Source organism: Nansenia antarctica, assembly GCF_963989245.1.
Source record: "Nansenia antarctica genome assembly, chromosome: 1".
NCBI classification, from domain to species: domain Eukaryota; kingdom Metazoa; phylum Chordata; class Actinopteri; order Argentiniformes; family Microstomatidae; genus Nansenia; species Nansenia antarctica.
This window is the reverse complement of record NC_137674.1, coordinates 103,609,809-103,622,882: the sequence shown is the minus strand read 5'-3', so window position 1 is coordinate 103,622,882 and position 13,074 is coordinate 103,609,809. Positions and strand designations below refer to the sequence as shown.

The 13,074-nt window shown below is 50.4% G+C and overlaps 2 protein-coding genes across 2 annotated transcripts in view; both read left to right on the top strand.

Moving 5' to 3' along the window:
- The window catches only part of camkmt (calmodulin-lysine N-methyltransferase), a gene marked incomplete at both ends in the record, with an annotated part of 111,081 nt that extends 110,979 nt beyond the window's left edge, over positions 1 to 102 (top strand). The window contains one exon of the mRNA XM_080528771.1: positions 4 to 102. Within this exon, the coding sequence (XP_080384897.1) occupies positions 4 to 102 (99 nt within the window). The remainder of the gene's footprint in view (positions 1 to 3) is intronic.
- Positions 1 to 13,074, top strand: part of six3a (SIX homeobox 3a) — a gene marked incomplete at both ends in the record, with an annotated part of 284,173 nt that overhangs the window by 176,291 nt on the left and 94,808 nt on the right. The gene's annotated exons all lie outside the window — the stretch shown is intronic.

The following is a 13,074-nucleotide window of genomic DNA, read 5'->3' as shown; positions in this document are numbered from 1 at the left end:
CAGATGCAAAACGAGGGGAAGGAGGCGTACGATGACAACATCCACTACCCGGTCCTCATCACCCTGACCCGCGGACCCAGCCCGGCCCATCACCTCTTCTGAACACGCCAACACCCCCCCGTTCTACCCCCTCACTCCCCCCTAACCGCCCCCCCTGGCACCCTCCACCATGACCCTGTCCTCATCACTCCTCACGCCTCACCCCCTTCTCAGAGACCAGCCCCCCCCGCCCCCCCCCTCCTACTCCCTCCTCCCCGTACACCCCTTGCTCCCAGGCCTACCTTAGACCTCTGCCTGGCACCCCTCTCCCTCCAGCCCCCCCCCCCCCCAGGCTGTCCTGAGGTGTCCCCTGCCCTCCAACCTCCATGCCCCCCCAGACTGTGTCCCCAGGTCGTCGTCGTCCCCCCCCCTGCCCTGGCAGCCATGCCCAGCAGTATTAGTGCCAGTGTGTTCCTGACTCCTCTATGCTCCAGGGGTAAAGACACGCAGGTCTTTAGGTCTCTCTCTACTGGTACTGGGGGACCAGGTCTCTCTCTACTGGGGGACCAGGTCTCTCAGGGGGGGCGAGGCGACCGGGTCTGTCTGATGTAACGTTTCCATCCACTGTATTTTCCTGATTCCTCTCACACTGTGCTGCGTTCAGCGTTACAGAATCGTTGTCTCTTCTTGACCTCTCTGTGTGTGTGTATGTGTGTGTGTGTGTGTGTGTGTGTGTGCACGCGTGTGTGTATGTGTGTGTGTGTGCTCACACGCGTCGCTGTGACGGTACGACGTAAGACGGCCGCCGATCGGATGTCTGTGATGCCGTGCGACCCCGTGACTGTGCAGTATTAAAATGTGCAAGCGTGCTTAATGGACAGCCTTCACACTGCCAGGCCCTGAAGACCACAGATCGACCACGTCTCTTTGACGATCCGTCCAGGGGTGTGAGAAACATGCCAATATCATGTGATCATATGTATTAATACTGCCATATGTAACAGTATCCGACACTGGGAAGTCTGACGTCTGAAGTGTGATTTGGACTCTCAACGATGCCATGTGTACAGACAGTATAGATCTATACAGGAGGCCGAGACTAGACTAGGTGTTTTCGGGAGGCCCGTCACACGGATCGTTGTCTAGGTGTTGTACGTCTCTGCCCTGCAGAAGTGTTCTCCTGGGCAGGTGGGGGGTCAGAGGTGGATGCTGCTGTGTGTTTCACTGTGATGAACAGTGCCTCTGCTCCCTCTCAGCCAAACCCTCACAGCCCCGCTGCTCTCATCCCAAATCAACCTCTAGCCCCGACATCCTAGTCCCTACACCCTACCTCCTAGTCCCTACACCCTACATCCTAGTCCCTACACACTAGTCCCTACACCCTACACACTAGTCCCTATTCCCTACATCCTAGCCCCTACACCCTACACACTAGTCCCTAGTCCCTACATCCTAGCCCCTACACCCTACACACTAGTCCCTAGTCCCTACACCCTAGTCCCTACACCCTACACACTAGTCCCTTGTCCCTACACCCTAGTCCCTACACCCTACACACTAGTGACTAGTCCCTTGTCCCTACATCCTAGTCCCTACACACTAGTTCCTAGTCCCTACATCCTAATCCCTACACCCTACACACTAGCCCCTACACCCTAGCCCCTACATCCTACACCCTAGTCCCTACACCCTACACACTAGTCCCTATTCCCTACACCCTAGTCCCTACATCCTACACCCTAGTCCCTACACCCTAGCCCCTACATCCTACACCCTAGTCCCTACACCCTACACACTAGTCCCTATTCCCTACACCCTAGTCCCTACATCCTACACCCTAGTCCCTACACCCTACACCCTAGTCCCTACATCCTAGCCCCTACATCCTACACCCTAACCTCTACATACTACACCCCAGCCCCTATACCCTAATCCCTGTAGCCTACAAACTAATCGCTACATCCTACACTGTCTAGGCCCTACACCCTAAGGTTCTAGGGAGCTCTACAGCCCTGCACCCTAAGGTTCTAGGGACTAGGGGTGGGTTTGGGAGCCTGCCTCACTGTCCTCAGCTGTCTGTCAGTATAAAGCCAAGACCCTCGACACTGTCTCTGCCAGACCTGGGCCACATAGATATATATTTGTACTTGAGATATTTGTATTCCACCTGCCCTGTGTGCTGGGTCCGGTCCGCATTGTTCCAGAGTGTTCCATGACTTCCACGTGCCTGACGAAGAATAATCAAGCACACCTCCGTTTCTTTTCTTTTTTTTCAACTATGTGAAACCATTTTTTTCTCCCAGGTCTGGTCTCTCCAATCTCCAGCCTAAAGCTGTTAACTGTGACACGCCCTCCTGTGTTGTTCTGTACCCACAACCCCCACCACCGCTCTGCATTTGGTCAGGGGAGGCTGGGGGAGGTAGAAATCGGAGGACGGGGGGCATTACTCGTTGTAATGCACGGAAACTGAACGAGGGACGGTATCAAACACGTGTTAGATACTAGCACGTTTTGGATAACGTTGTCTTATTCCTTTCCATGCGTTATAATGACGTCGTCTGCCTCCGCCAGCCTCTCCTGGTGGTACCTCCTAATCCAGCGTTGGTGTACTGTATCGACCCACCCTCTCTGGCGCTGGGCGCTCTGCAGCCAGACCACCACTAACACACTGTAAACACAGGACGAACCCGTCCCAACCTGGACTGATCTGTTTTTTTTTCCATGGAAAGCGGGACGTTTTGTTTTAATAACGATTCATTAAAATATATTGAAGTACGTCGGCGTGTGTTTCCGTGTGGGTTTCTGTTTCAAACGTATGTCTGTTTCTATATGAATGAATGAATGAATGAATGGTCTTTATTGTCATTGCTATAGTACAGGTACCAAACAACGAAATTTGGGAGGGGTGGCTCCCCTGGTGCTAGGAAAGAAAAAAAAAACTAAAAAAACAAGAAGGGAAAGGAGCTGGTTTACATAAATAAAGGCTATGTACACTATCCACTATACTATACTGTACAGATAAGACGACTAGGGTTGTCATATTGCACATAGTGTTATTGCACATTCATTTAAAGTGTCGCAGTTTGCAGGCTTGAAATGTACACATTTGTGCCTCAGCACTACACCTGATTTTTTCAATCCAGCAGCTGCCATCAATCCGTCCAGACTGTCCAGGGCCCAGAACCTAGGTCTTTCCTGTGTTCAGGGCCTGGATGGCCCTGGGGTAGAAGCTGAGCTTCAGTCTATTTGTCCTTGCGGCCATGGTCCTGTACCGCCTTTTCGAGGGCGGTACAGAAACCTGGCGGTATAGAAACCTGGCGATCTTGAACACTTTCGGTTCTACTGTGTGAAGATATGTCACTGTGGCTCACTTATCCAGAATTGTTTACTTATTTCATTGGAGGGAGGGAGGGAGGGGTTTAACAATGAAGGGACCTAAGTGGGTTCAATTATTGTGATTCCATTTAGGGTTTTGGGTGGTGGCTGGGTTGGGTGGTGGGGGTTTGGATGGTGGGGGGTGTGGGTGGTGGCTGGGTTGGGTGGTGGGGGGTGTGGGTGGTAGCTGGGTTGGGTGGTAGGGGGTGTGGTTGGTGGGGGGTGGCTTGGTCGGGTGGTGGGGGGTGTGAGTGGTGGGGGGTGTGGGTGGTGGCTGTCGAGCATCTAAGCTGATCTCAGACTGGGCGGTGTTCACTCTGCAGGCCAGAGCCCCTACCCAGACTCCCCCGCCACAGAGGGAACAAGAGGAAGGAGGGAAGGAGGGAGGGAGGAAGGAGGGCGGGAGGAGAGAGGGAGGAGGGATGGCACCACACACCAGTTAATCCCGAGAGCTGTGTTGGTCAGGCCGTGGCTGGGGGGGGGGGGGGGGGGAGGCAGGGGGGAGTGACCAGATCTCTCTTTTGATATTTTAAACAGGCCTGTTCTCTCCTCCCCCATGTCCTAGCTGAGACAGAGAGAGAGAGGGAGGGAGGGAGGGAGGGGCAGAGAGAGAGAAAGAGAGAGGGGGGGGATAGCAGGACAGTGAGAGAACGAGAGAGGGGAAAGAGATAGTGGGGCGGGGTGGCAGAGATAGAGGGGGAGAGAGAGAAGCAGAGAGAGAGACAGACAGACAGAGAGAGAGAGAGAGCTCCCTGCTCAACACAAGGGCCCCATTAACTTGACCACTTGCCCTTTGCACACAAAGCCTGGTCCAGCCCCCTGCTCCTCCCACCCAATTATGTACGATTAGGCTCAGTGTGCTGTGTCAAGACGCAGGAGGGAGGGGCCCTCGGCCCTGCCAGGGACCCCCACATACATGGACATGAGCATATGGTAAGGGAGAGAGGGAGAGTGTGTGCGTGTTGTTTTTGTATGGGTGTGAGTGAGTGAGTGTGTGTCTGTGTGTGTGTGTTGTTTTTGTGTGTGAGTGAGTGAGTGTCTGTCTGTCTGTCTAGAATGTAGGACACATGGAGAAGGAGGCCTAGAGAGTGAGTAGAAGAGTGTTGGTAATATAAGATGCATTTTTTGAGATTTTCTGTTTTTATTTACGTATTTCATTTAAAAAATAATAAATAAATGTAATTCCATCTGAAAGCCACCAGGACAGCTGGCAATGAACCTGCTGCTCACTTCTCTCTCCAACACACTATCTACATGCACACGCACACACACACACATACACACATACACACACACACACAGAGAGACAGACACACACACACCCACACACACATGCACACGCACTCACACCTAGCCCCAGCTGTCCTGTGGTCAGTCAGAGCCAGTGTTGATGGAGTCAGTTCGCCGGGGGTCCAGGGTGCAGGGGGCTCCTGTGTGTGGCAGGTCAACTGAGACATCTGAACACCTGACACTGTGTGTGTGTGTACAATATGTATGTCACTCTCTCTCTCTCTGATAAGGACTCCCACATGACCCTGTGACTCTCACAACATTGTGACACCTGCCCTTCGCTTCAATATAAAGAGAGATAAAGAGAGTGGGCGTGTGTGTGTGTGTATATAAATGTGTGTGCATGTGTGTGAGAAAGAGAGTGTGCGAGTGTGTGTTTGAGGCTGTGTTTGTTTGTTTGTAGATGCCTACCTGCCTGCCTGCATGCTCTAACTGTGCATGTGCGTGCGTGTGATGCATGCACGCGGGTCTGAGTGCGTCTGTATGTATGCGTATGTGTGTGTGTGTGTGTGTGTGTGTATGTATACTCCTGTCCCCATGTTTACCCCTGCACTCACTCCTACAGTTGTTGCTGATGTGAGAGAGCTCTAAAAACCTTTCCCTTCCCCCCCCCCCCCCGACGGCGATGGCGAGATGCTTTAAAATGATCCACTTTACTCATAAGAAGTGGATTCACTTCATTTTTTGGAGGTCTGCCTTTCTCTTCCTCCTTAGATTCCTTAGCACTTTCTCCACTTCCCAAAAGAGCTTCTCTTTTTTTTTCCTCTGTTCTATGCTGGTGAAGTGGAATGCCAAAAAAAGTCCCTGAAAGCATTTTTAATGTAAAAAGCCATTGAGTCTGTCAGAGTGGTGGGAGTGGGGACGAAATCCACCAAACACCTGGTGCTGTCCTTGAAAGACAATATTTCATGTGGGTGTCGGGTGTGGACTCACCGCAGGTACAGAAGAGGTGTACTCAGAGCCATGGGGATGTTAGCTGTTTTTTCGGCTTCACTTAGATATGACTTATTTTTTTGTATTTTGTATGTGTGTGTGTGTGTGTATGTGTGTGTGTCTTACTTTAGTCAGGTGAATGGTGTGTGTGGTGCACCTCACCATGGAGATGATGCGGGGGTCTTCACTACCGGTAAGCTCGAAGGACACACACACACAAACACCCACTCTCACGTACACGCACGCACACACACACACATGCACGCAGACGCACGCACGCACGCACACACACACCCATTCTCACGTACACGCACGCACACACACACACACACACACACACACTCTCACATACACGCACGCACACACACACACACACACACACAGAAAAACACACACACATCCTTCTTCCCTGTTCCATGGGAACCTTACAGTATCACAGGAAAACTGTCTCCAGACAGACCTCTTCATCACTCAGGATAATAAGCCTCCCCCTTCCTCCATGAACCCCCCTCCCCCTCCCCCTCCCCCTCCCCCTCCCCACCTGGGCATGACGTTAATCCTTCAGCCAACGGGACGAGAGGCAACGGCAGTTGTATAAATGGAGCATTAATAAAGCCTCTAATTGGAGCTGGGATCTGTTGACATACAGGACACACTCGGCTGGGATGATCAGCCGGGTCCTGTGGCAGACGGATGTATAGAAGTGACCCGGGTCATTCAGAACAGAAGTGACCCGGGTCATTCAGAACAGAACACACACTGGTCCTCCTCCAACTGTTTACAGTCCTCGAGTTCACAGTAGTGTTTGCTCAGTGTGGAAGCAGAGGAGGACTTCGCAACAGTGAATAGGCCTACACCTGCCTGTCTGCCTGCCTGCCTGCCTGCCTGCCTGTCTGTCTGTCTGCCTGCCTGTCTGTCTGTCTACCTGTCTGTCTGTCTGCCTGCCTGTCTGTCTGTTTGTCTGTATGTCTGTCTGTCTGCCTGTCTGCCTGTCTGTCTGTCTGTCTGTCTGTCTGAGAGAGACTCTTGTCTGTCTGCTAACTGCTAGGTCTATCCAAGCCTTTTTTAGCGTCCAGGGAGTGAGAGGTCTCATGTGTGCTAGGTCTATGCTATTCTTGGTCTATGCTAACCTTGTTCTATGCTAACCTTGGTCTATGCTAACCTTGGTCTATGCTAACCTTGTTCTAAGCTAACCTTGGTCTATACTAACCTTGGTCTATACTAACCTTGTTCTATGCTAACCTTGTTCTATGCTAACCTTGTTCTATGCTAACCTTGGTCTATGCTAACCTTGTTCTATGCTAACCTTGCGCTAGTCTCCCTGTCGACAGCCAGCGAGCGAGGGGCTAGTCGCTCCATTGTGTGCAGCCTTGCAGGAGCCAGTGCCTCCTCTCCGACCACTCAGCCTGCCAGTCGCCAGGGCAACGGCACAAACCCTCTCCGACATTCACATCCCCTTTTAAGCCATTAAGATTGGTCAACGAGCCTTGGGATTGGTCAACGAGCGTCGGGATTGGTCAACGAGCCTTTTCCTGTCACAAGTGGCCTGTAGAACGCTGAGAGGGTCGTTGCTTTTCCTGCGAAGGTCAACAAGGCTGCTGTGTGCTCCACCATCGACTCTTACCCCGAGACACACACACACACACACACACACACAATGGACAAATCCCCTCCTAGTGGCTTTCCTGCTCTCTTGGAGGACATGCCAGTAGCCCCACTACTCCAGGCTCCAATGTACATACGTAGCTTACAGCCTCGCCTCCTAATCAGCTGCACAAAAGGCCTTAAAGCTTTATAATGGAAGCAAAGCGTTCTCTAGAAGGGTTGTGGAACATTCACATATGGGCTGGCTCTGGCTCGTATGTCCCTGTATGTACACAAGGGCCACTTCAGTTGACTCCACGGCTCAACTCCCTCTGATTGAACGGGCGGGAGTGTATTTATTATCTGGGGGTTTCGAGGCCTGATTGATTCAGAATGTTTTGGACTTGGAGTGTATTTGAAAGATGTAGGGGTGAGGGGGTGGGGGTGGGGGTGGGGTGTGGGGGGTAGGAATGACTTAATAAGTGTATAGCCACTTATCCAGCCATGGTTTTGGATGTGGTCATTCAGCGCTGGCCCGACACAGGGACCCGGAGTGGGGTTCAGCCTGTTTACAGACTGTTGGCTTGCCGCACCGCACAAAGTAAATCTAAGTACGATAAAATATCTTAAATCAAGGCAATATATGCTTGTTTTTTGTCGGACTGCACTAGTTTTAAGATATCTTTTACTTTTAGGGTTAGGGTTTTAAGAAAGTCTTGGCAAGTGAAAATGTCCTCTTCTGTAGGCAGATCATTTTGCTTTTTTTAAGTCATATTTCCCCTGTGATTTTTTTTCTTGTTTTTGAGAAATTACTTTTTGCAGTGTGTAGTATGCTGAGTGTACCTCTTGAGAATGTGTAATGTATGGGGTTGACTGTGTGGTATGTGGGTATGCCTATACGTGGGATAGGTAGTCTGTGTGTACACACCTGCCTGGGGTCACTGGGTCACCTGACTATTGGTCACCTGACTATTAGTCACCTGACTATTAGTCACCTGACTATTAGTCACCTGACTATTAGTCACCTGACTATTAGTCGCCTGACTATTAGTCGCCTGACTATTAGTCGCCTGACTATTAGTCGCCTGACTATTAGTCGCCTGACTCCTGGTCACCTGACTATTGGATCACCTGACTCCTGGTCACCTGACTTGGATCACCTGACTATTGGTCACCTGACTCCTGGTCACCTGACTATTGGATCACCTGACTATTGGTCACCTGACTATTGGTCACCTGACTCCTGGTCACCTGACTATTGGATCACCTGACTATTGGATCACCTGACTATTGGTCACCTGACTATTGGTCACCTGACTATTGGGTCACCTGACTATTAGTCACCTGACTATTGGGTCACCTGACTATTGGTCACCTGACTATTGGGTCACCTGACTCCTGGTCACCTGACTATTGGGTCACCTGACTATTGGGTCACCTGACTCCTGGTCACCTGACTATTAGTCACCTGACAATAATTGGTCACCTGACTATTCATCACCAACAATGATTGGCACTATGATCGGCCGAGAGGTGTTCAAAGCCATGCTTTATCTCCTAATAAAGTAACAGCTATGACATATTTTACCAGTTTACTCATACACTGCAGTAATATCCCTGTGCTAACACTTAAATTATGATGATTTGTTTATCATGTTGCCTTGACAACAGTGGTCGTTTGGAAAGTCTATTTCTGAGCGCGGAGCAGAAACCACCACAACCTATTATCTTGTTGCAATTCTTTGTTTAGTTTGGTAACGTTATGTAAAAGCAATGGCACTTGAGTCACAGCTGAGGGGTTGCATCACACGGACCCACAATCCTGACCCTAACAACGGCTCAGCTGAAATGTTCTTCACCATAAAGCCTCACAGGTCGTATTACTAAACTATTATATAGTCAGGCAGGCAGACAGGCAGGTAGACAGACAGACAGACAGGCAGGCAGGCAGGCAGGCAGGCAGGCAGATACACAGACCGACAGATACACAGACAGAAAGGCAGGCAGACAGGGAGGCAGACAGACAGACAACAGACAGACAGGCAGGCAGGCAGGGAGGGAGGGAGGGAGGGAGGGAGGGAGGGAGGCAGATACACAGACAGAAAGGGAGGGTAGCAGACAGACAGACACAGGCAGACAGGGAGGGAGGGAGGGAGGGAGGCAGATACACAGACAGAAAGGGAGGGTAGCAGACAGACAGACGCAGGCAGACAGGCTGTGGTAGGGTAGAGAGCCTATAAAGAGAGACTGTGTAGCAGTCTAAACTCACACAGCTATGTTAATTAGCTGTTTGATGCTGTTAATTGAGCTCCCACTGCTGCACTAATTGATAACGCCATCGCCGTTGACAACAGGAAACACAACAGAAAAGTCTCCCAGATCCTGCCTATTCAGAGAGAGAGAGAGAGAGAGAGAGAGTGGGGGGGGGGGCGCAGGGAGAAAGAGAGAGAGAGAGAGATGGGGGCAGGAAAAAAAAGAGAGAGAGAGAGCAGGGCAGGGAGAGAGAGAGAGAGGCAGGTAGGGAGGGAGAAAGAGAAGGGCAGAGAGAGAAATAAGGAGAAAGAGAGATACTTTCATCTTACAGTAGCTATATGTTTAGCCCCTGTGTTATTCACTTTTTGGACCCTTTGGTTCTGTTCATCGGGTCAAATTGATCCGGGACATTATTTTAAAGAAATAGAAAGTGTAGATAAACAATATAGTTAAAAATTTATGGTTACCATTTACCCCTGTTCGATCACATTTAACAATGAAAGTGCTTTTGATGTGATAAAGTTGTGATTTATGTCAACCGAAAAACATAACATATAAATTAAAATAAATAGATAAATCATGTTTATCTTGAAAAAAAAATAAATGAAACAAGGTTTTTGTGTGTGTGTGTGTGTGTGTGTGGTGATTTTTTAAATAATAGAAATTCAGTGAGAGAATCCTTATGGACCAGAAGTCCAGTGGGGGGGGGGGGGGGGGTGTGGAGGTGGAGGTGGGACTAGGCTTGGGACATTCTTCTGGGCAATATTGTCTATAACAATGTCTTCTACATATTCTTCACTGAAAATGTGTCAAGGTCATGGTGTTTCAGATTGAAAACATTCATTGTATAATTTTTCTTTTAGTTAATATAATTTTAAAACATGTCATTTTGACCCGAACACCACACAACCGGCTGATTGTGACCCAGGCTTGTACTGAATCATCAGCAGAGTAATTCCCGTGGTCGTGGTTAATACCAGGTTTCAACAGTCGCATAATCACAATATCAGTCTTCCATTTACTTCACAGTGTGATTTACATAATTCTACCTTTGCACGTCCATAACTCTGTGTGCTCGCTGTCTGGGATTGGTTGAAATGTCCATCAGCGCCAAGGGTTTTACCTGTCGGAGAGGAGGTTAATGAACCTGGTGGGGGTGGCAGGGGTGGCAGGGGGGTGTGCCTGAAGGAACCAGTAATGGCCTCTGAGACTGAATAGGTCAAAGGAGGCTGCATACAGTGGAGGAGAGTGGAGGAGAAAAAAAATGGAGAGTTGTTAGTTAATGACCTATACTTGTACCTTAGCGGTAGCACCTTACAGAGCTGAGCGCTGGTAATCGGTCAGCAGCAGGGAGCGGGTGGTTTAAATGGCAAGTGGTTGAGGTGGGGAGGGGGGGTTGGTGGTCGGGGGGCGAGTGGAGAGAGTGATAAAGAACATCAGAACTGGCTGTAATGGTAGCGCTGGCGACTCCAAATGACAGGTCAGGTGTGCGTGTCCATTAGGCCTCCCTGCAGACAGCTGGACAGACAGCTGCCACTGCCACCCAGTCGTTTCTCCAAGTGCGGCGGCCATTCTGTAAACAATGCTGCTGGTCACCTGGCTGTGACCGGCCTGTGATTACGGCTCCAGGGGCGGCCATTATGGGTCATTAGCTACAGCACAGGGCTGGAGAGGGAGAGGGCTCCTGAGGTACGGTACACACACCAGGGTTGTTGGCTAGCTGTTCTGAACATTCTACATGACCATACATGCAGTACTAGAAAGTATTAGCATTAGCATGCTTAGGGCTAATTCTCCCTGCAGTATGGAGTCTTAAGGGTGTGTGTGTGTGTGTGTGTGTGCTTGTGTGTGTGTGTGTGTGTGTGTGTGTGTGTGTGTGTGTGTGAGAGAGATATCCACAGAGAAATTGAAAGGTGATTTTGAAAAGAAAAGAAATACAGTGAGAGAATCCTTCTGGACCAGAGGTAAGGTGGGGGGGGGGGGGGGGGGGGGGGGTTGTGTGTATGAGGGGTAGAGGTGGGACTAGGCTTGGGACATTTTCTTTTGTCAATATTGTCTATAACAATGTCTTCTACATATTCTTCACTGAAAATATGTCAAGGTCATGGTGTTTCAGATTGAAAACATTCATTGTATAATTTTTCTTTTATTCAAAATCATTTTAAAACATGTCATTTTGACCCGAACACCACACAACCGGTTGATTGTGACCCAAGCTGGTAACTGAATCATCAGCAGAGTAATTCCCGTGGTCGTGGTTAATACCAGGTTTCAACAGTCGCATAATGACAATATCAGTCTTCCATTTACTTCACAGTGTGATTTACATAATTCTACCTTTGCACGTCCATAACTCTGTGTGCTCGCTGTCTGGGATTGGTTGAAATGTCCATCAGCGCCAAGGGTTTTACCTGTCGGAGAGGAGGTTAATGAACCTGAGGGGGGAGGTGGTCAAAGGAGGCTGCATACAGTGGAGGAGAGGAGGAGGAGAAGAAAAAAAAAGGAGAGTTGTTAGTTAATGACCTATACTTGTGCCTTAGCGGTAGCACCTTACAGAGCTGAGCGCTGGTAATCGGTCAGCAGCAGGGAGCGGGTGGTTTAAATGGCAAGTGGTTGAGGTGGGGAGAGGGGCGAGTGGAAAGAACATCAGAACTGGCTGTAATGGCAGCGCTGGCGACTCCAGATGACAGGTCAGGTGTGCGTGTCCATTAGGGCTCCCAGCAGACAGCTGGACAGACAGCTGCCACTACCACTGCCACCCAGTCGTTTCTCCAAGTGCGGCGGCCATTCTGTAAACAATGCTGCTGGTCACCTGGCTGCGACCGGCCTGTGATTACGGCTCCAGGGGCGCCATTATGGGTCATTAGCTACAGCACAGGGCTGGAGAGGGAGAGGGTTCCTGAGGTACGGTACACACACCAGGGTTGTTGGCTAGCTGTTCTGAACATTCTACATGACCATACATGCAGTACTAGAAATTATTAGCATTAGCGTGCTTAGGGCTAATTCTCCTTGCAGTATGGAGTCTTAAGGGTGTGTGTGTGTGTGTGTGTGTGTGTGTGTGTGTGTGTGTGTGTGTGTGTGTGATATCCACAGAAAAATTGAGCTGCCTAAACGACTACCGCCCGGTGGCACTCACACCAATCATCATGAAGTGCTTCGAGAAACTAGTCCGGGCCCACATAGTCACACGCCTCCCGCCCAACCTGGATCCATACCAGTTCGCCTACAGAGCCCACAGGTCCACAGAGGACGCCATCGCGACGACTCTCCACGCCACTCTATCCCACCTGGAGAGGGGAAACAGCTACGCGAGACTGCTCTTTGTGGACTTCAGCTCTGCCTTCAACACCATCCTTCCAGACAGGCTAGTGACCAAACTACTAGACCTGGGACTATCACACTCTATATGTGCATGGATCAAGGACTTCCTGTCCGACCGCCCCCAGAGGGTGCGGGTGGGCTCCCACACCTCCACAGCCCTCAGACTCAGCACTGGGTCCCCCCAGGGCTGCGTGCTAAGCTCCATCCTCTACAACCTCTACACCTACGACTTCACCCCCGTCCACCCCAGCAACTCCATCGTAAAGTTTGCAGACGACACCACTGTGGTGGGCTGCATCTCGGGGGGGGACGAGGCGGCGTACAGGGATGAGGTAG